Source organism: Plecotus auritus (assembly GCF_963455305.1).
Source record: "Plecotus auritus genome assembly, chromosome: 8".
NCBI classification, from domain to species: domain Eukaryota; kingdom Metazoa; phylum Chordata; class Mammalia; order Chiroptera; family Vespertilionidae; genus Plecotus; species Plecotus auritus.
The window spans coordinates 155,304,240-155,326,703 of NC_137782.1; the positions used below are offsets into that span (position 1 = coordinate 155,304,240).

The window sequence follows — 22,464 nt, forward strand, 5'->3', positions numbered from 1 at the left end:
GATCATCTCTTCTTTTTCTAATCTGTCATCTCAATTTCATAAGGGAGTAATATTCCCACATTTGAGAAAAGGGAGTATTTTGTAGAATCTCCAGTTTCCTGATTGGGAAAATTAATTAAACAATCATAGTCTTTTGGTTAAAGCAGGTTTGTCAGACAACATACCTCAGCCCATTCACACTCACCATCTGACTTTGTAAATGAAGCTTTATTAGAACACACTAGATATTAGATACTCATTTACCGTTGTCTATGGCTGCTTTGGCACCACAGTTGAGTAGTGTTGCAAAAAAAAAAAAAAAAAAAAAAAAAAAACCTGTATAAGCCACAGAACCTAAAATACTTACCACCTGACCCTTTATGGAAAGTTTGCTGACTCCTGGGTTAGGGAAAGGAAGGGAAACTGTTGGGGAATACAGTTCTGAGGTAAGGAAGGGGGAAGATTAGGTAGGAAGAATTGGACTGAGGGTCACGAAGCACCATTTCTACTCTTGCTAATGCCACTGCCTGTTGTGACCTTGGATAATTTACTTGACTCTAGAATAGCCTTGGGCAAACTACGGCCCGCGGGCCGGATCCGGCTGTTCTATCTGGTTCTCTTGCTCTCCTCTCCACTCCTTTACTTTGAATTTATATTAGTTCACACAAACACTCCATCCATGCTTTTGTTCTGGCCCTCCGGTCTAGTTTAAGAACCCATTGTGGCCCTCGAGTCAAAAAGTTTGCCCACCCCTGCTCTAGAACAGTCTCCTTGACTAGAAATGTAGCTTCTAAATCATACAGATGTTAGTGATCAGAGCAGTTGTGTACCTTTATCACTTTTCCCAAATACATTGTGGCCAATCTTAGCATTAATGACTGAATAATAACTTTTAAAAGCACATCTTTACTAGTGTAACATCATCTCTTGGCTGAAAAACAGACTCGTGGAAAATACTTTTGAGAAATCAAGATGTGCTCTTGGCATTTAATGATAAGGTTGTTGATCTTTTTTCTGGGCCACTGTTTTTCCAAGTTTCTAAATCCTACAAGTTATAGAAAGGGTCACATCTGAAAAAAAAAAATTTAACAATCACATTTAACTGTCAATCACTTATAAATATTTCCAGAAAATAGGTATACTACTGGTTGTATGTTACCCAGGGGCTTTTTAAAAATACAGACCCCTGGAATCATTCTTTGGAGGTGAGGCCCAGTGACCTATATTTTTATAAAGTACAAGTAACTGATGTATAACCCTGCGTGAGAACCCGGGGTCAACATTGAATTTAAATCGGTATTTCTTGAGTGTGGTCCAAGGATCACATGCCTCAGAAAAAAATCATCTTTAATGACACTTAAAAATGCAAATTTGGGGTCTCCACCTAATAACTTGATGAAGGATTTTTATTCACTCAAAAGGAAGAGAGTCAAATGTTTGAAACCATCTATTTTCATTGAGGTTTGCGTTATTTATTTTGTTAGCTACTTTCTTAAATCTTGGTGTTGAGAAGAATGAGATCAGTTGTTTCTGGGTCTATTGGCATCATTCAGCTTGCAAGTATGTCACTGATTTCAGCAGAGTCCAAGAAAGGACAGAGAGGTCACCAGTTTTTACTATTACTGGAAGAAAGATTAAAGTGTGTGCTATCCAAAATAATGGGTACACACTAAGAGTATTACTTAAGGGACAAAGTATTGATATGTGATGCAGTAACATATGTACCCAATACGTGTATCTGTGTGCCAGGTGCTATACTACGTTTTACATAGATTCTCCCACTGAAGCCCAGAACAGCCCAGTGATGTAGGTATTATTAATGCCAATTTACAGATGAAGAAACCGAGGCACAGAAAGTTTAAACAACTTGCCTAAGAATATTGATGATAAGTGATAGAACTAACACTTAACTTGTGCTAAACTATGTATTACACAGAATACATGCAGTATATCCACTCCTCTGTAAAATACACTTGCATGTTTTACTTTGAAATTAAATTTATTTTCTCCAATTGGGAATTGAAATTCAAATTCTGATTTCACTGGCTCTTTGCAATAAGAGAAATTGACTTACTGTCTTAATTTTTTGCTTTACTGAAAAGCATTTTCCTTGTTCAAAGGATTTGCATAAAATCAACTTACAGTTAAAGCTTATTAAATAAATCTAGTTAAAACTCATTACAAAGACTTTTTTTTTTTACTTTTATGAGATAATTATTGAACCAACATCTATTAATAATCATTTACAGTGTGTTCAGGCATTACTGTCACTGGAGAAAAGATGGACAAGGCATCATTCCCAGTATTCAAGGGGCACATTTGGGTGACTAAAAATAAATTTTAAAAGAGGTACAAAAGGTTGTGCCTAATGCTGCTTTGGGAAAGGAAAAGCCTTTATGTAGAAAGTTAAATACAAACTGGGTTATTAATAAATGAAAAGAGTTTATCAAGTGCAGGGAAAAATCAGAGTAGGTGCTGTAAGCTAGACTAAAACATATGCAAAATTGCTGTGTGTTAAATGCAGCTGAGCTTGGGGTGCATAGAGCAGAGGAATGCCATGAAGGTAGAGAACAAGGATGGGCCTGACTGAAGAGCTACCTCTGGAGAAAAGCAGCTCTGGTAATCAGCGGGTTGGGAAACTGCAGAGATCAAATACAACATTAAAGGGAAAACAGTCTGTTGGGTTTGTAAACAGGCAACCACTTGTATCCTTACTGAAAAATTTCTATAACATGATAAGGGTAAAAATGGGTAGATGTGAGTGTATGTAGATTTGAGTATAGTGGAAATATATTTGGTTTCTGGTTTTGTTTTCTAAAGATGAGAGGAGATTAGAGCATATTTCTCAGAAAATTGAAGAAAATTGAAGATAAGAGGAGAAAAAGGAGGAAAGAATGGAAATTGGGACATCATGAATTTGAGAATGGTGGAGAGCATCTTACTGATGTTAAACTATGTATGTGCTCATTCATAACAGTATTTTTAAGCTCGTCTTGGGAACAGGAAGGTAAGCTTTGCCCCCCCCCAAAAAAAAAAATTTATTTTTTTCCAATTTACCTCCGTATATCATTCATTACACTGTTTGCTTGACTTGCTTCCCCACTGGGTGGCAAACATGTCTCTTCTTCTAAATCAGCCCCTGTACTAGTGCAATGCTTACTGGATTATGAAAATGGCAGCAAAAATACCATAAGCCTACAGAAGTTTGCTGGAAAATTATTTGGGCAATAAAGCAGGACCGAAGAGTAATGACTAATAAAATCTAACAAACTGAGGGCTTATGCCCAGGCAGGCATGAAAACGGACCTGTGCTCAGCGTTTACAGGTGCTGATTTTAGTGCAGCTGCGGCCTTGGGGAGGACGGGACTTGGTGTAAGAGTGTTCGTGGAAAAGTCCGTGTCTCCTGAGCGCCGCTTGCAGGGAATCTTAACGAGTTCTCGGAGGAGAAACTGTCGGGGCGTCCCCGCGCTGAGGTTCCCGGCTCCCGGGAAGGTTACCGAGGAGATGGAGAGGGCGGGATGCGGCCTTCCCTGCGGGGCGCGTGTGCGGGGAAACCGGCTCCCGAGCCGCCCTGCGGCGCTGGGCCTGAGCGTCCGGTTGCCCGGGAGACGCCGCGGCAGTTCCGCTCGGGAGTTGCTGTGCGAGCGGCTGGCTGGGCCGAGGGCCCGCGTCGGAGTTGGGGCTGCTCGGGGCTGCGTCACCGTCTCCGCGGCGGCGGGTAAGGGTGGGTCCCCGGCGGCGGGGCGGGTGGGGTGGGAGTCGGCGCGAGCTGGAGAGCGGTGTGGCGTGCGGACGGCAGCTCCCAGATAAGGGCGAGGTCCCTGCGAGAGGGGAGCCTCGGGCGGGACCAGCAGGGGTGAGGGCCAGAGGCTGGAGGAGCAGAGGCTCCTGCCGGCCGCACGGCCGGGTCTCTGGCGGCTGGAGGACGGGACGGCCGGGCGGCCCGTGGGGCGGGGCTGCGGCGGCGGCGGCGGCGGGGAGCGAGGGGCGCGTCTGCGCTTGGGGAGACCTGTCTGGCCCATCGGCTGCACCACCAGAAAATGAGGGTCAGACTAGTTCGGTGGCTGCAAACAAAGTGACTGTGCCGAGCTTCCATACCTGGATGTGTACACGTGACACGTGATGTTTCTAAACAGAATTCGTTTCCTTAGCTATGTAAATTATGTGGTTTTATGGTTTTCCGGGGATGCTTTTAATAAATCCAACGGCACTATCACCAAGACACAGATTATGAGTAGGTGTGTGTACTCCTGCGGTTCTGTAATTCCATGTTATGAAGCCGATGCTGAGTGGTTTCCAGCCCATTTTCCTGGTCAGTCTTATGAGATGTAAAGGCACTTGGTTGCACGGGAAACAGTAACAATGGGGCGGATTGTGACTTCTGACCCGTAGAACCCTTAATGGTCTGGCCTGATCGCGAAGAGGTCAGCTTTCCCTCTCATTCCTAACGCCACTGCTGACGAGTTTACTAGAAACTTTTAATTAGGAAATTAGTAACGTTTCCCACCCCGTTTCTCCTCCCTTTCGTAAGAAATACATCTTCTCAGTGTATTCAGTGTTAGGACCTGGTTTCTGACACAATTGTGGATCATACTCTGCCTCCAAGTGTGTCCTCTGTACATACCTGCATCATTTTGCAACTTTTTAAGACAGGTAATTGAATAGAAAATTTTCAAAGAATTTAATGACCCACTCAAGTATATATCTCTGTATGTCTTTCAGTATTCACCAATCGGCCCAAGTCTATACCTGTTTTTGCTTTTGTACACAGAACTTCATTAACTTAAGAGTCAAATATTTGGTAAATTCTGAAGTCAGGAGTCCCTGTAGCCAAGAGGTATATGGCTTCAGATGAAAAGTCACTAATGGCTGTGAAAAATATTTTCAACCAATTGCATCAGTTCCCTGCCTATAAACCTCTATCATAGTTTAATCTTGATTTCCTGCCCAAGTACTGTATGAGCAATCAAAATGTAATTACAGTAAAACCAAAAAAAAAGACTAAATCAGTTCGTTATATAACAAAGTAGGTTTTCCAAATGCATGTTAAAAATTTGGCAGATTAGTTATTTCACCTGTTTTTACTTACGTAGACACGTTTGTGTAATTAAAATTAAGTATGTATGAAAAGTTTACTTTCACAGAAAAATTATTGTATTTTTAAATTTATACTGAATAGGTCTAATGACAGTGCATTCACCAGCCCCCCCCCCGCCCCCCCGCCCGCTGCATGGCTTAGCACACTAGTTAAAACTGCTGCAGAAAGTTACGCCAGGAGACAACAGAACCAAAAACTTCACACAATTCGGTGTGATCACGTGCTAATCATTCACACGGGATAGGAGCAGTGACTTAAATAAGTAGACTATAGTTGTAGGTATGTAATATTTATTTATGTTGGCAAAATTACTACAATGTTTTTTCCAACATATGACCTATTCGATAAAATTTGTTTAAAATAATAGTGAATTAATAACAAAAAAATAGCCTGTTAATTTAATTACAAGCAAATCTCAGTTAAAAGCATTTAAAAATTAACAGGGTGTTAATTTTCATATATGACTCATGGACTGGAAATTTAGTACATTAAATCGAAGTCTGTAAAATCAAGGGTTTACTGCACTATTTATTTTGTCCCATAGGTCTCCGAGACTGTTTATCTTCATTCTTTTTTCTCACTTTCATATTGGTCATTTTCTATTTATCTTTAGATTCATTGACTCTTTCCTCTGCCATCTTAAATCTGTTGAGTCCACCTAGTGAATTTTTCATTTCAGTTGTATTTTTTTTTTTACTCTAAAATTTCCATTTGGTTCTTTTTATATTTTTTATTTTATTTTATTTATTGATTAAGGTATTACATATATGTCCTTATCCCCCCATTGCCCCCCAACCCCCACTCGTGCCCTCACCCCCCTGGTGTCTGTGTCCATTGGTTAGGATTATATGCATGCATACAAGTCCTTTGGTTGATCTCTCCCCCTTACCCCCACCCTCCCCTGCCTTCCCACTGAGGTTTGATGATCTGATCAATGCTTCTCTGTCTCTGGATCTGTTGGTTCTTTTTTATACTTTTTCGATTAGATCCCCCCCCCCTTTTTTTTTTTTTTGGTCATTGGCATTATATTTTCCTTTAATTATTTGAATTGTAATTTGTCTTAATTATTTGAACTTATTTATAATAACTGCTTTAAAGTCTTTGTCAGCTAATTCCAACATCTGGATCTACTGATAATCCATTATAATTGGATTTTTTCCCCCTGAATATTGGTCACACTTTCCTTTTTCTTAGCAGGTCTTACAATTTCTTAATTGAAAACTGAGCATCTTAGATAATGTATTATAGCAATTCTGGATTCTGGTTTTCTTCCCTAGGGTTTTCTTTATGGGTAGGTTTTTGTTTTTGCAACCTATCTGTTCACAAGTATGTGGTTGTCGATACCTCTGTTCGTTTTTTGTTTGTTTGTTTTTAGCTTGGCTTTCTAGACATTACCACTGTCTGTGTAGCTTAGTGGTCAATAATTTGGGCCTTCATGGCACTCAGACATATCTAGGGATAAGTGTTTCACCCTCTACCAGTACATCAGTGTGTGGGTTGGGGAGTGCATTCAAAATTCAGCTCCCCACATCCCCTCAAGCAAGGGAAACAAAAGAAAAAATAAACATATGGGACTCTGTCAAGCTAAAAAGCTTCTGCACACCCTAGCTGGTTTGGCTCAGTGGATAGAGCATCAGCCTGTGGCCTGAAGGGTCCCAGGTTCGATTCTGGCCAAGGGCACATGCCCGGGGTTGCCAGCTCAATACCCAGCACGGGGTGTGCAGAAGGCAGCCAGTCAATGATTCTCTTTCATCATTGATGTTTCTGTCTCTCTCTTTCCCTTCTCCCTTCCTCTCTGAAATCAATAAAAATATATTTTAAAAAAATAAAAAGCTTCTGCACAGCCAGGGAAACCTTCAACAAAACTAAAAGGCAACCTACTAACTGGGAGAATATATTCACCAATGATATATCCAGTAAGAGATTGATATCCAAAATATATGAGAAACTCATACAACTCAATAACAAAAAAATACTCTGATCAGAAAATGGGCAGAGGATATGCAAAAACATTTCCCCAGAGAAGGCATACAGATGGCCAACAGACATATGAAAAGATGCTCGACATCACTCATCATCAGGGAAATGCAAACCAAAACCACAATGAGGTACCACCTCACACCAGTCAGAATGGCTCTCATCACAAAGTCAGCAAATAACATGGGTTGGCATGGATGTCTAGAAAAGGGAACCTTCGTGCACTGTTGGTGAGACTGCAAACTGGTGCAGCCCCTATGGAAAAGCAGTTTGGAGATTCCACAAAACAACTAAAACTGCAGGGTGAGGCAAAAGTAGGTTAACAGTTGTGAGTACCCGAGACAGAGTTTATTCTTGTATTATTTATTAACTAACCAGAGGCCTGGTGCACGAAATTCGTGCACAGGGGGAGGTGTCCCTCAGCCCAGCCTGCACCCTCTCCAATCTGGGACCACCTGTTTAAGGGCAGTCGGACATCCCTCTCACAATCCAGGACTGCTGACTCCCAACTGCTCGCCTGCCTGCCTTCCTGATTGCCCCTAACCGCTTCTGCCTGCCAGCCTGATGACCCCCTAACCACTCCCCTGCCAGCCTGATTGATGCCTAACTGCTCCCCTGCCAGCCTGTTTGCCCCTAACTGCCCTCCCCTGCAGGCCTGGTCACCCCTAACTGCCCTCCCCTGCAGGCCTGGTTCCCCCCAACTGCTCTCCCCTGCAGGCCTGGGTCCCTCGCAACTGCCTTTTCCTGCAGGCCTGGTTGCCCCCAACTTCCCTCCTCTGCCGGCTTGGTCACCCCTAACTGTCCTCCCCTGCAGGCCTGGTCCCTCCCAACTGCCCTCCCCTGCTGGCCATCTTGTGGTGGCCATCTTGTGTCCACTTGGGGGCAGGATCTTTGACTACATGGGGGCAGCCATCTTGTGTGTTGGAGTGATGGTCAATATGCATATTACTCTTTTATTAGATAGCATAGAGGCCTGGTGTACGGGTGGAGGCCAGCTGGTTTGCCCTGAAGGGTGTCCCGGATCAGGGTGGGGGTTTCCTTGGGGCGTGGGGCGGCCTGGGCGAGGGGCCTGTGGTGGTTTGCAGGCCAGCCACGCCCCCTGGCGACCCAAGTGGAGGCCCTGATATCTGGGGTTTATTTATCTTCTACAATTGAAACTTTGTAGCCTGGAGCAGAGCCAAGCCTTCTGCTTGCTTCGTGGCGGCAGCCATTTCTTTTGGGATTTATGTATCTTCTATAATTGAAACTTTGTAGCCTTAAGCGGAGGCCTGGGCCGGCCAGGGTGTGCGGAAAGCTTGGCTTCCTCCATCGCCGGGGGCAACCCTGGCCTCCTGCTCTTTATAGCTCCGTGGCTGCTGCCATTTCTGTTTGGACTTATGTATCTTCTATCATTGAAACTTTGTAGCCTTGAGTGGAGGCCTAGGCCAGCAAGGGCAGGCAGAAAGCTTGGCTTCCTCCATTGCCGGGGAAACCCAAGCCTCCCTCCTGTTCTCTGTGGCTGTAGCCATCTTGGTTGGGTTTATTTGCATATTCGCTCCTGATTGGCTTGTGGGTGTGGCTTGTGGGTGTAACGGAGTGATGGTTAATTTGCATATTACTCTTTTATTAGATAGGATTATTGTATTATTTCCCATATAAACAACTGTATACCTACTTTGCCCCATCCTGTAGATATACCATATGACCTAACAATTCCACTTTGGGTATTTATCCAGAGAAAATGAGAACACTAATTCATTGCAGCATTCTTTACAATAGCCAAGATACAGAAGCAACTTAGGTGTCCATCGATAGATGAATGGATAAGGAAGATGTGGTATATACACAGTGAAATATTTACAACAATAAAAAAGAATGAAATCTTGCCATTTGCACCAACATGGGTGGATCTAGAGCGTATTATTTAAGTGAAATAAGTCAGGCAGAAAATATGTATAGTTTCACTTACATATGGAATCTAAAAACAAAGCAAACAAACAGAGACCAAAAGGATGTTTACCAGAAGTGAGGGGGTGGAGAGATGAGTGAAAGGGTGAAGAGGAATGTAATCAATTAATTCTCTCTCTACCTTCCCCCTGCCCCCACTTCTTCTCACTAAGCATGTCCTCAGGTGAGGATTAAACAAACAAACAAACAAAAACATTGACATGGTGACAGATGATTACTAGAATTAGTGGGGTGATCACATTGTAAAGTATAAAAATGTCTAGTCACTGTATTGTACACCTGAAGCTAATAAAACCAATGTAAGATTATATACCAACTATATATACTTAATTTTTTTTTTAATTCAGTTAGTCCTCCTGAGGAATCTCAGAGTGAAGGGAGGGGAGGAAGAAATTAACCAAAGAACTTACATACATAGCCCATGGGCACAGACAATGGTGTGGTGAAGGCCTGGTGGGGAGGGGGGGTGGGTACAGGGTGCAGGCGGTCAATTGGGGGAACGAAGAGGGACATCTGTAATACTGCCAACAATAAAGATAAATTATTTTTAAAAATCAGTTAGTCCTCAAATCTGCCTCATTGTAACTATCTTCTAGGCCTTCTTAGGTTTCCCATACATACCCATAACTAGCAAGAGTTTTCTAAACAAATCTGTGATGGATTTGCCATGTGTTACTTGAATGTATATGCTTGAATTTTCACCCTTTAATATGAGAGAATAAAATCTACTAAAAAATAGCATTGTATGCTAATAGTAGTCGTCATCACTTATCCAGATAAACGCTTTTTCTAGTTGTGTATTTTTATGATGGTTAGTGAGAGTACATGATTTATATCTTCATTGAGATAATCTGTGGGTAAGAAAGACTGAACATTAGTGAAGTAAAAACAATAGATGCTCATTTGAAACATGAGAATTTTTTTAAGTAGTCAACTCTTTACTTGTCATTTTATTAATACCAATACCTGGATAGAGTGGTTTTTTAAATTGTGCATTCTTTTGAATTAACTAAGAGGCTGTATAGTGATTAAAATTGTGATCTTTGAAATGTGACTGCCTAGGTTCTAATTCCATACTAACTTCACTGTGTCTCAGTTTTCTCAATACCCAGCACGGGGTGTGCAGAAGGCAGCACACCCCGTATAATTGGATGAAAATAACACCTACTTCATGAAATGTTTGTGTAGATTATATATAATCTGCATAGAAAGTGTTATCAAGTTCTGTTAGTATTACTATGAGAGTATATTAATAAGATTCTACTGACTAAAATAGTTTTTTGGGGGGGAGGTGGGATTTTTTAAGACTAATTAGAATTTTTATATTTTCAATTCTTGACTGCCTTATGTAATTATGCTGGCCTTATTTGTTATTTAACATGTAATCTCATCACCACAAAATCCACAAATGGGTGATGCAAGACAGAAAAATTAAACCCAGTATTTCTATAGAAATCACTATGGATATAAAAGCATTCATGAGGAATTAGAGAAATCTACCTTCTTTTTAGAGTTTTAGTTTTATTTACTGTGGGAGCTAAGCATTTAAGGATTTGTTTCTTCATACATATAAAAGCACAATAAATAATTCTCTAAAAAGATGTTACTGTTTTTAATGGATGCTTTGTTTAACAGCCCACATTTTCTTTATTCTCTCCACCAGATGGAAGTATAGCACTTTGTCCCAAGTCTTGATCTCAGTTTTTCTAGTCTCTGCCGTATTCAAATCAGGAGGGAAGAGATAAACATCATATTCAAGAGTATGAAATATTCCCTCAGCTGGATTACATAGCATCACATTTTAATTATTTACCAGAGGATAATGAAAACAATTGATTGGATAAGGTTCCTTTCCACAAATTCTTTTAATTCCACTGAAGTCAACACAGACCCATTATAAGAAATAGCATATGAAATTTTTTGGTAGTTGGAAGAACTGCATAGGACTGAACTCAAATTATAAAATACCGTCCAAAATTTTTTTAAGTGTATTAAAAATTAATCAATGGACATAAACCTTTGGTATCCTTAGCAAATTGGTTTTATATAATAATCTGTGAGAACACCATCCTTGATAATTTGGTTAAGCTGAGTCATCTTATTTTCCAGGTGCAACATTGTACTCCAGTTAAACAATACAGTAATTTAAGTCGCTGCTACTATAATGGAAAAGTATGAAAAATTAGCTAAGATTGGAGAAGGGTCTTATGGGGTTGTATTCAAATGCAGAAACAAAACATCTGGACAAGTGGTAGCTATTAAAAAATTTGTGGAATCTGAAGAGGATCCTGTTATTAAGAAAATAGCACTAAGAGAAATACGTATGTTGAAGGTAAGTTAATTTTATGTATCTACTAGTGACCCCATGCACGAAATTCATGCACATTAAAAGGGAATTAATTAGAGGAAATATTTTAATATTGCTATTTGCCCTTTCTCTGTAATAGAAGTGTCAGTGATGAAAGAAAATTAGTAAAATGTATATGAAAATCTTCCTCCTGTCACAGTCTGGGGCGCACCACGGGAACCAGAGTCAAGTCCCCGCCCACCCACGTGCGCCTCGAAATCACGCCAGACCCAGACCCAGCCGGTCCCACCCCCATTGGACTAGATCCAGACCCAGCCGGCCCTACCCCCATCAAGCCCTGCCAGGTGGGGGGGTGCGGCCTCAGGTTGTCTGGCCCGGCACTGTAGTGGGGAGGCACGGCCTGTCCCCCGGCCCAGGCTGGGGGGCATGCCTTGAGGTCCCCTGTCAAGCCCCGCCAGGCGGGGTGGCACAGCCTCAGGTCCCCTGGGCCGGTGCCGGGGCAGGGGGCACGGCCTGAGGTCCCCCGGCCCAGTGCTGGGGTGGGGGGTGCAGCCTGAGGTCCCCTGTCAAGCCTGCCAGGCGGGGGGTGCAGCCTCAGTCCTCTGTCCCAGCCCAGCACCACGCAGACTCAGGTCCCTGCTGATTGCTCATTAAGGTTCGTTACGGGAACTCGGTCTCCGCTGTCGGTGCAGCCATCTTGTGTTACGGAATCCCTGCCTCTGCTGTGGGAGGAGCATCTTTGTTATGGTGTGACGGTCAATTTGCATATTTCCTCTTTATTAGATAGGATAATATGGTATTGGGTGAAATATGTGTGTGTCACAATTACAAGGAATTTCAAAGTGATTTTTTCCCATTGGACTTAAATTTCTTTGTATCAGTAACTTTGGGAAAGAAATTGATCATCACTTTGGACTTTGGCCACTCTGATATTTAGCTGATATTATGAGTACAGCTGTGGATTGTTAAAATACTGAAGTAATCCCTTCTGGTTGGTAAATCAGTGCCCTAAGTCCCCTCATCCCCCCCAGCCGTGGCCTTAGTCTCCACCACCCCTCCTCCACCCTTCTCCCCATAAACCAGCAGGTAAAAGAGCATCTGCTGGCACAGAGGGGCCCAGGGCTGTGCCAATGGGCCTGTGGGCATTGACATGGACGGGCCTGCCTGTGATCTGCTCCCTGGGTCTTAGACATATTGACTGTCACCCCCAGCTATGTGTACACATCGTGCACAAAGGTTTTGTTCTAGTTGTTTCTTCTCTGATAGGATTTGACATGTAGGATCCATAAGTTCTCAATGTAAACAGTTTCCTATCATAAAAATCGTAGTTTTAGAACATAAGAGACCTTGGAGATGCTTCTCATCAGCACCCTTATTTTATCAGAGAGGAAACTGTGTCATAGGGAAGCACTTCTCAAACAGGAATGGGGACCTTGTTGAAATGCAGATTCCGAGGGTTTCCCAGGGGGGACCTTGTTGAAATGCAGATTCCGAGTCGGGAGGTGTGGGGTGGGCCTGAGATCCTGCATTTCCAACCAGCGCGCCAATGGCACAGACGCTGCTGGTTCACGGACCACACTTTAACAAAACTTGTGATTTCAGGAACACACAGCCAAATTCTACTTTTGACATGTCTGTTTTTAGGAAATCCCCAGAAATCCAAGTTTTTAAAGGGAGGTAATAGTTAATTATCCATCCTTTTCAAATATTATCTGTAGCAGGTTTCCTCAACTAATGAGTTCTAGTGTTTTGTTTAAAATATAAGTAGATATACCTGGATTTTTCAAGAGCACATCCATCCATCATGATAAAAAAGCAGTTCACTGTTACCCCGTAGCCAGCAGCCAGCTCTGGCCCAGAGCTCAGTCACAGAAAACAACCTGTGTTTCTGAACAGGTTGTTTTTTAATAAAACACCGCCACCCCCAAAGTCTTCAACTAAAGTTAGTGCTCAGGTAGTACCCCCTGGTTCCCCAACTGGAGAATGAACTTCAAGGTTAAAAAGTAGCCAGATTCCAACTCAGCTTTGTTCTCTGGTGGTGATGACTCTCAGAGGGCACACTTTTCCTGCTTTGCGCAGTTAACCCCCAGTCCGCCCTGACCAGTGTCCTTCCCAGATAGATCTACCTCACCTTCCTCGTGGACTCCCGTTGTTTAAATGTGATTGATTTCCCCCCTCCTCACTGTTTCTGGGCTAAGCTAATTTCATTGGCAAAGGAGATGTAAGTTGCTGATATGCCCAAAAACAGATTTCACCAGGTTGAACCGTGACATTGCATCAGCTGTAGCATCTGGGAATTCCTCTCTCTCCTGGTAGAGCTACTTTTTCCTTCCCTTCCTACAGTTTTGGTTGCAGCACAAAGCAGCTGGATTTCCTGTGTGGCCCATCTCCTCCACTGTTTGCCTTTCTGCCCTTTTAGGCAGTAGAACACATAGAGGGGGGAAAACCTGATTTGGTGCTCTGAGAATATTTTTAATGTATAATAAATTCCCTTTTCCCAGACTACTGAGCAGCAGGCATGCCGTCATAGGGTGATATTTTTTGGGTCAAGCCATGCTTACGAATGCTGAGGTAGGGGATGTTGTGTAGGTCCTCGTACTTAGGAATCTATACTGGGTCTGCAAAATATTTACTGAGAAATGAAATGAAATGGAAATAAAAAAATGTCTGTATCAGGAGAGAAAGGGATTTCCAGAGGCTATAGCTAATGCAACAAAGCTGTATTCTCTCTCTCTCTCTCTCTCTCTCTCTCTCTCTCTCTCTCTCTCTATATATATATATATATATATATATATATATATATATGTGTGTGTATATGTGTGTGTGTGTGTGTGTGTGTGTGTGTGTGTGTGTGTGTGTAAATAGCACAGAGTTTGCAAAGGTGATTTGTCTACTAAACTGGGAAAACAGCAGGGAAGATGAGTTATAAGTAGGAGTGATCAGGTGTCCTGGTCTAGAACCAGAGTCTGTGTGGATAGCATCCTCCTTCAGAAGTGTCCTGGTTTATACTATTTGTCTGTGAAGCTCCTGATTTCACCTTCAATTTTGATTGATAGCCTTGCTGGGTACAGTATTCTTGGATTCAGACCCTTCCTTTGCATGACTTTGTATATTTCATTCCATTCCCTTCTGGCCTGATGAGTTTCTGTTAAGAAATCAGTTGCTAGTCTGATGGGGGTTCCTTTGTAGGTAACTTTCTGTCTCTCTCTGGCTGCTTTTAAGATTCTTACTTTGTTGTTGGTGTTTGCCAATTTAATTATAATATGCCTTGGCATTGGTCTTTTGGGGTTCATTTTGCTTGGGACTCTGTGAGCTTCTTGGATTTGTGTGGGTTTTTTCTTCCCTATATCAGGGAAGTTTTCTGTCATTATTTCTTCAAACAGATTTTCTATTCCTTGCTCAGTTTCCTCTCCTTCTGGAATCCATATTATGCGGATGTTGTTTTGTTTCATGTTGTCCCAAAGTTCCCTTAGGCTCTCCTCCTGCTTTTTAATATTTTTTTCTAGAAGCTGCTCTACTTGGGTATTTTTTCCTATCTTGTCTTCTAGCTCACTGATGCGGTCCTCTGCTTCTTCTAGTCTACTCTTGATGCTTTCTACTGAGTTCTTTACAGCAGCAATGTCATTTTTCATTTCTTCTTGGTTCTTCTTCATTTCCTCTTTGTTCTTACACATATTGTCGAATTTGTCTTCCATTCTTTTCAGCCACCTTATGACCATTTCTCTGAATTCTTTCTCTGGCAGGTTGCTTGCCTCCATTTCGTTTACTTCCTTTTCTGGTGATGCCTGCTTTTCTTTCATATGCGGGCTGTTTCTTTGTCTCCCCATGGTCTCTCTTCCCTGGGTATCTGGTTATGTAGTTCTCTCTCTCCTTATCCCAGGCGAAATCTGACCCCTCCATGGTGGAGTGTAGAGCTCCTCTGAATCCGCGTGTTTGCTCCAATTGGGGACCGGTGTTCTGGGGTTCGCAGCTGTCTGGTGGGTGCCGTAGTTGCAGGTTTTCAGGCTTCTGATAACATCCACTTTCTTTTTCAAGATGGTGCAGTCTCTGCGTCCGAGCCGGTGGCTCCGGGAGGGGACCCAGCAGCAGTGGGGGCTGTCCAGTCAGGGGAGTCCCGTCCAGCAGTCCCCCACCTTCTCCTGGAGTATAGCTGTCCCTTAACTCTCCAACAAACACTCCCTGTGCGACCCTCAGCTGCTCTTTCTATCTGCTTCAGACAAGGCTCAGGACACGTCCGTCTATTCTGCTGCCATTTTTCCCCCCTGTCCTGGTTTATACTAAACTATAGGGTCACCCTAGATATAGGCAGGGTGACCCTATGTGCCCGGTTGCCTGGGACAGCCCTGGCTTATTTTCATTACCCTGGTATAATGCTAAATTACAGAGTTGCTCTAGTGATGGATTATCTTAATCAGGATTTTTCCTTTGGTCTACAACCTTAAACAGAGGCTGCCTTATGGAAGGGGTCAGTTTGGGAAGAGAATTTAACACATAAAACATGTAAGCATAAGAGAGAATAACAAAATCAGCGAACAGAGCTGGAAAATGACAAATTAAAAACAGACTAACTGCATGGACTCCTAGAATAGGCACTTTAATTGGATTGAAGGTTAGGATCTTGTATTTCTGAGAGCCAACACTAAAATCCAGACTGGGTTTAAATCCAGCTGACATTTACAGTAAATCCATGGCAATCTGTAAGCTAAATGGGTATTGATGAGTTTTATAGTCTTACACAATAATTCCATTTCCTCATTTTTATTGAGGTTATTTTATAACACATATTTAGAATTTCCACAAAATGCTGAAGTGTTTGTTGTTTTAGAGCTTATATTTTAAGTTGTGTACTTTATTTGTTATCTCCAGAGAGATTCAGGTTAGTTACTATCTATTATGGGTGCATGAGACAAATTCTTAAAATTTTCTTGCAATTTTATGATTCCTTGATTCTTACTAAAGTTAAGAATTCTTATAGGGATGTTTTCTCTTGTAAGTAACTGTAATAAAATTCTCCACAAGACATTCTGTTCTTAATATTGTTAAGGGACCCAGGGAGAAATTCTTACAGGGAACAAGTCACCAAGTTTTGTATTTCAATTTCTTTGCAGCAATTAAAACACCCAAACCTTGTGAACCTCATTGAGGTGTTCAGGAGAAAGAGGAAAATACATTTAGTTTTTGAATACTGTGACCACACACTTTTAAATGAGCTGGAAAGAAGTCCAAATGGGTAAGTAATCTAGCAACTGAAGCTCTGTGTGGTCGGGTTCCAGTTTCATTCCATGTGGGATTAACTCCTGCAAACTTCAAATCAGAGCCACAGTTCCCCTTTCTACCCAGACGCATCTGCTGGCTACCCCTCTCCAGTCTCAGGATGTGCTCAGAGGGTAAATGAATATTAACCTCGAGTAGAAATAATTAGGAAGCCAAACCTACACAAATAAATCACAATGCATTTTAAGGCCAAATTATGCACTGGTGCCCTAGCTGGTTTGGCTCAGTGGATAGAGTGTCGGCCTGTGGACTGAAGGGTCCTAGGTTTGATTCCAGTCAAGGGCACATGCCCAAGTTGTGGGCTCGATCCCTAGTTCGGGGCATTCAAGAAGCAGCCGATCAATGATTCTCTCTCCCTTTCCCTCCTCTCTGAAATCAATAAAAATATATTTTAAAAAAAGATGCATTGAAATAAAAATTCCAGAGTAAATATTTAAAAAATAAGTAAGTTATGTATTGGATTATCTGAATTCAGGGAATGAATCATAGTTCAATATCAGGAAGTCCATTCACATAATTCACTTGATAGGTTAAAGGAGAAAAAAATATATTGTATGTTGGTAAAATCTGAAAGGCAGTTGATAAATTCAATATCCTTTTCTGATTTGTTTAAACCTTAGCAACTAGGATTAAAATACTTTATTAGCGTGCGCACACACACGCACGCACACACACACCTACACCTACACAGACCCTCTTCCAATCAATAGCTAATTTTATACTCAACACTATAGGAACCACCATTAAAGTGGAAAACAAGACAAGGACATCAGTTGTCACCCCCGCTGGGATTTGAACTCTCTCATAGTGCTCAAAATGGCTATACTATTCTTTCTGACTCTTAACATTTTTAAACAATATTGTCTCAGGTTTGGCTCTAGGCAAAGGGAGAGCATTAAGCTGTGTCAGAATTCAGTACAGGAAACAGAAACCGCTCCAGAAATTTCAGATGGAAGGTGATTAATACTGAGAATTAGGTGCTTTCACGGTATTAATAATTAGAGACGCTAGAGTCAAAGGGCTGCCACCAGACCGCTGATGTCACGGGCGTGTCACCATAACTGTCACCCAGACTGGGGAACTGCTCTGAGAAAATGCTTCCACATACTTGTTGCTGTTTCTGGGCATTTACCCCAGCCCCACATGGTGATGTCTTGTTGCTAGTACCCCACCCAAGTCATAAACAGGTGGAAGGCCAGCTACATCTGCATGATTCATTCCGTTTTCAAAAAGTGATCTGAGCATATTAAATATCCAGATATGATGAAATAGTAAAGCTGAGTGATGGGTGTGTTTGGAATATCAGATAAGTTTAAGTTTAAAAACTTACATTTGATAAAAAGAAATCTTGTTTCAGATTTTTTTTTTTGAAATATGCAAACAGCAATCCTATCTCATGACTGGGATTGAAAAAGAACATCACACTGAGAAAAATATTTGTAGCACATATGCAGACTTCGATATACATCCTCTGAACAGGAAGAAATGTAATAGCCAATAATCACATAAAAATTAAATTCACTAATAGTTAATGACATGCAAATGAAAACCAAAATGAGGTCTTTGTATTTTAACCACAGATTGGCAAGCGTAACACTGCAAAACCAAATGAGGAGATAGGGACTTGAATGCACAGATGTTTTGTGGGAGTATAAATGGGTATAACCTTCCCTAGAGAAGGTAGGTTGGCAGTATGTAACTGAAGGCATCATTCCTGGGACAGTGAGGTGAGCAATGGGAAGACAGCAGAAAGGTTAAAGGGACAGTCATTCCTATAATTTGTGGAGATGGTTACACAGAGCACATTTCTCCCAGCCAGAATACAAGCTGTCCAGATCCCCATGGAAAATACACCTGCCCATCCATGGTATTTTCCAATGTTTTCCACACAGACTAAGGATTCTGCAGGGACAGAGCTCCCAGGCTCATATTCTCATGGGCCCTTTATTCTCCCTGGCCTCCCCTGGCTATGTACCTGCCTGCTTACCAGGAGTAAGTCCCCTCTACAAAACAACCCCAGCACTTGCTTGAGTGTTTACCACCTACGTGAATTGGGCGACTTGAAGGTCAATCTTCAAGCATGCCTTTTTTCCTGCAAAACCAGGTCTCAGGTCTACCTGAAGTTCTTCCCTGGAGGACCAAAATGTAACATGTACCTACCATTGGTCCCAGAAATCACACTCTAGAACTTAACCTTAAAAGATAGTTGCACAAATGCAATGAGATGGATGATTACATATATTCATTGAAGCATTGTTACTAGAAATAAAAATTGGGTCAACCTAATTGTTCATCAGTGGAGACTAAGTAAATTATCCATATAGCGTGGTCCTTTACAACCACAAAATATCTGTATAACGTATTAATGTTCGTACTTCTATGCATAAAAGTGTCTGAAAGAGGCAGGGAAGTGGCAGAGGATGCACTGGGTGGCTAGGCAGGTATCAGAGAATACTTCATAGATATACTCTCATGGTTTTTGAATTTTAAACCATATGAATATTTTTTAACATTAAAGTTAAAAAGTAAATTTGAATACACAAAGGGGAGAGGAACAGAGGTGCCTAAAGGAACAGCCACCATAGGTGACAGCAGTTATTTGGGGATAGCAAGATGTGAGTCGACACTTTTTATTCCTTCACTTTTCTGTGGTGGTTGAGTTTTCATGTTAAGCCTGTATCATTTTTGCAGATGTAAAAATTTGAAGAGGAAATTATGTAATTACAACGAAAAAATAATAAAGCGATTTTCATTAAGACATTTTTAAAGAACATTTCCAAGGCCCCCTTTGCACTGTTTGTTGGCCATCACAAGCCCACTCACTCCACTTCTCTTCTCACTTCTGCTCCTATAACCCCATCCCAGGAGCTTTTTAATTTCCACTTTTATTTTTTCCCCTAGAGTTGCTGATGGAGTGATTAAAAGTGTATTATGGCAAACACTTCAAGCTCTTAATTTCTGTCATCAACATAACGTAAGTGACATTTTCTAATGCATTTGTTAATTCTTCATGATGACTCTTTCCTTCTAAGTAGCTCAGGGGTGTCTTTGAAAAGCTAAAAACTGGGGAAATAAGAACCAGAAGAGCAAAACAAAAGAAAGTTACTGCCCTAACTGGTTTGGCTCAGTGGATAGAGCGTTGGCCTGCGGACCGAAGGGTCCCTGGTTCGATTCTGGTCAAGGGCATGTACCCTGGTTGCGGGCACATCCCCAGTGGGGTGTGCAGGGTGTGCAGGAGGCAGCTGCTGGATGTTTCTCCCTCATCGATGTTTCTGGCTCTCTATCCCTTTCCCTTCCTCTCTGTAAAGAATCAATAAAAATATGTATTTTTTTAAAAAAGAAGAAAGTTACTGAAAATGAGGAAAAACAATGCATTATTTGTGGCCCTTTTCCAATTTCTATAAGAACCAAATTTCTGATTCCTTAAGAACTAAAAGTTTACATGAAGTTAATGTTTCTTTTTGCCTCAGTACTACTGATTCCTATGACTGTTTTTAAATTGGATTAAAATAAGTTCTCAGTAGTGTAATCCACTTGGGCACTTTGTTTTGTTTTTATGTCTCTTAAGTCTTTTATTCTATAATAGTCCCCCTTCCCTTCCCTTTTAGAAAATTTCTGTCCTCATTACTCTTTTATAGCCGTAGTTCTTCAAACCCGAGTATGCACACAAAGCCCAGAAGGTCTTGCTAAGACACAGTTTGCTGGGTCCACCCCCGGAGTATCAGATTCCATGGGTCTGGGATAGGATCCGAGAATTTGCATTTCCAAGCATTTTCCTGGTTGATACAGAAGCTGCTGGTCCTGGAACCATATTTGAGTCCTACTATGTTACTAAAATCATTCTGATGATTGCATCCTGTGTCTAACTGAACTTGGTCTTTCACCTGTTTTTCCTTTAAATGGGCATTTATATCTAGAGGCTTGGTCATTTTTAGGTTCACTTTTCTTTACACAGGAATAGTTCGTACATAGTGTGTACACTTTTTATTGCATCAACATCATGAGGCATCCAGTATCTGGTTGTCCCACTGAGCCACACCAACCGGGCCAGAAAGTTTAGAATTTGATGCAAACTCATTTGAGGAACATAACCTGTTCTTAGTAAATCACCAACTATTGTGAGTATGACTCAAAGTGTTAATCCAGGTTTCATACATGGGTTACCTAAAAGGTAGAATATCAAAATGAAGTTGGTTTATATTACAGCAATGTATGTTTTTAATTAATAGCTAAGGCCTATGACTTTTAAGGGGCCTCAAAAGGTTTAACAGTTGACAGTGGCTAAATTGAGACTACTAGCTTCTATTGCCAGTGCCTTTTTTGTGACCAAAAATAAATTAAGGATTCAACATGTTCCCTTCCTAGATAGTTGCTAAAGAAGCAAAGAGAAATTATTTCAGAACTGTCCATTTGACGGCAACTCTTACAGGGACGGACGGCACAGCAGAGAAGCGAGGCAGAGGAGCCGATTACTGTGATGCTCACTCTGGGACTGTCAGTGGCCTCCCGCAATCACAGTGTTGTTGTGGGGATGAGCTACTTCATGTGAAGGCACTTTGGAAAGTACAGAGCTCTGCATGGGGCTGAGTTATCCAACAAGAGCGCCGCCATTCTTATCGCGTGGCCCTCTCTCGGGAGGGCTGCCAATGCACCTGGCTCGGCTCACTGTTGAGGATGTGGATGTGAAGCTCACCCGGAGGGCAACCACTTTGGTAGCTCTTACTGAGTGGGGGCCCCGCGCGCGCCCCAGAGCACCCAGGAGAGTTGTGGTTTGGCTTGTTGTCCTGGCATAATTATCAGTAGAGCTTTTTCACACATTCTCGTTTAGTTGACAATATGGTCATCCTAATTACAAGGGAGTTTTGTTTATCATTCAAATGTTTTTCCAGTTTCTCAAATGTGAATGTGATCTTGGGTGACAGTAGTTCTGATTATAGGTACACTGAGACTCATCGAAGGTTTTACTCTTACAGTTAAAATAGGACCCGGTAAAAAGTGGAAGAAATAATTGTATGATACTACCTTCTCTCCCCACAAAAAAAGTCAGTTTTTATGTCCAACAATTATTTCATCACTGATATAACAACATTTTTTTTTCTTTTGGTGTGATAAGTGAAAAATTGCCAATTTAAATTCTTTTAAGAAAACCATATTTATTTTTATCTCACAGACTATGTTTATCTATCATTTAAAGTAAGAGGTAATGTTTTTTATGCTTTGTCATTTTGATGGCTCAAAGAAATAACCAAATATTACCTTACAGTGTATTCACAGAGATGTAAAACCTGAAAATATTCTAATAACTAAGCAAGGAATAATCAAGATCTGTGACTTTGGATTTGCACGAATTCTGAGTAAGTAGCCACTTTTTACTAATGTGCTCAACTCAGATGATTATGAAATAATATAGTTGAAAACCTCACTTTAGATATTGAATGAATGCCAAATGTCTTATTGTTATTCAAAAAGGAAAATCTCACTTTCACCTTCAGTCACTACATTAATTAGCACTTCAACTCCGCTCCATTCAACTAGAATTTATTGGACATCACATTTACATGCTTTGCCCCATAGGAGAGGAAAAGGGTTGTAAGATGCATTTCTGCTCTGCGTGTTCTTATAATCTCAAGTAAAATAAACAAAAGAATAATGCAGGGTGATTGGCAAGGAAGTGCAAAAGTGAAGGTTCCCCGGAGGGAGATGCTCATGGGGACGGGAGTGGTTGGCAAGTAACTTCACAGAGCTGGTGAGACTGGAGGGGGAACTGACAGTTGAAGAGAGAATTCAGAGACAGTGCTAAGAAAAAGGAAACCATCCCAGACAGGAGGACCCAGGGGGGCAGGGGGACAAATCAGTGTTTCTCCCCAAATCTAGAACTGCA

The 22,464-nt window shown here is 41.6% G+C and overlaps 1 protein-coding gene across 4 annotated transcripts in view; it reads left to right on the top strand.

Annotated features, from left to right (window-relative positions):
• Nucleotides 1-2,525: 2,525 nt before the first annotated feature.
• The window catches only part of CDKL4 (cyclin dependent kinase like 4), a 31,490-nt gene continuing 11,551 nt past the window's right edge, over nt 2,526-22,464 (top strand). Inside the window, exons 1-6 of one of the 4 annotated variants that reach the window (XM_080685167.1) lie at nt 2,526-2,598; nt 2,800-2,986; nt 11,111-11,333; nt 16,418-16,539; nt 19,485-19,557; nt 21,847-21,937. In XM_080685167.1, the coding sequence (XP_080541293.1) occupies nt 11,166-11,333; nt 16,418-16,539; nt 19,485-19,557; nt 21,847-21,937 (454 nt within the window). In that variant the 5' untranslated portion in view covers nt 2,526-2,598; nt 2,800-2,986; nt 11,111-11,165. Of the gene's footprint in view, nt 2,599-2,799; nt 2,987-3,410; nt 3,698-11,110; nt 11,334-16,417; nt 16,540-19,484; nt 19,558-21,846; nt 21,938-22,464 lie in introns of those variants that run through there. The other 3 variants (XM_080685165.1, XM_080685166.1, XM_080685164.1) reach the window with 3 other exon arrangements.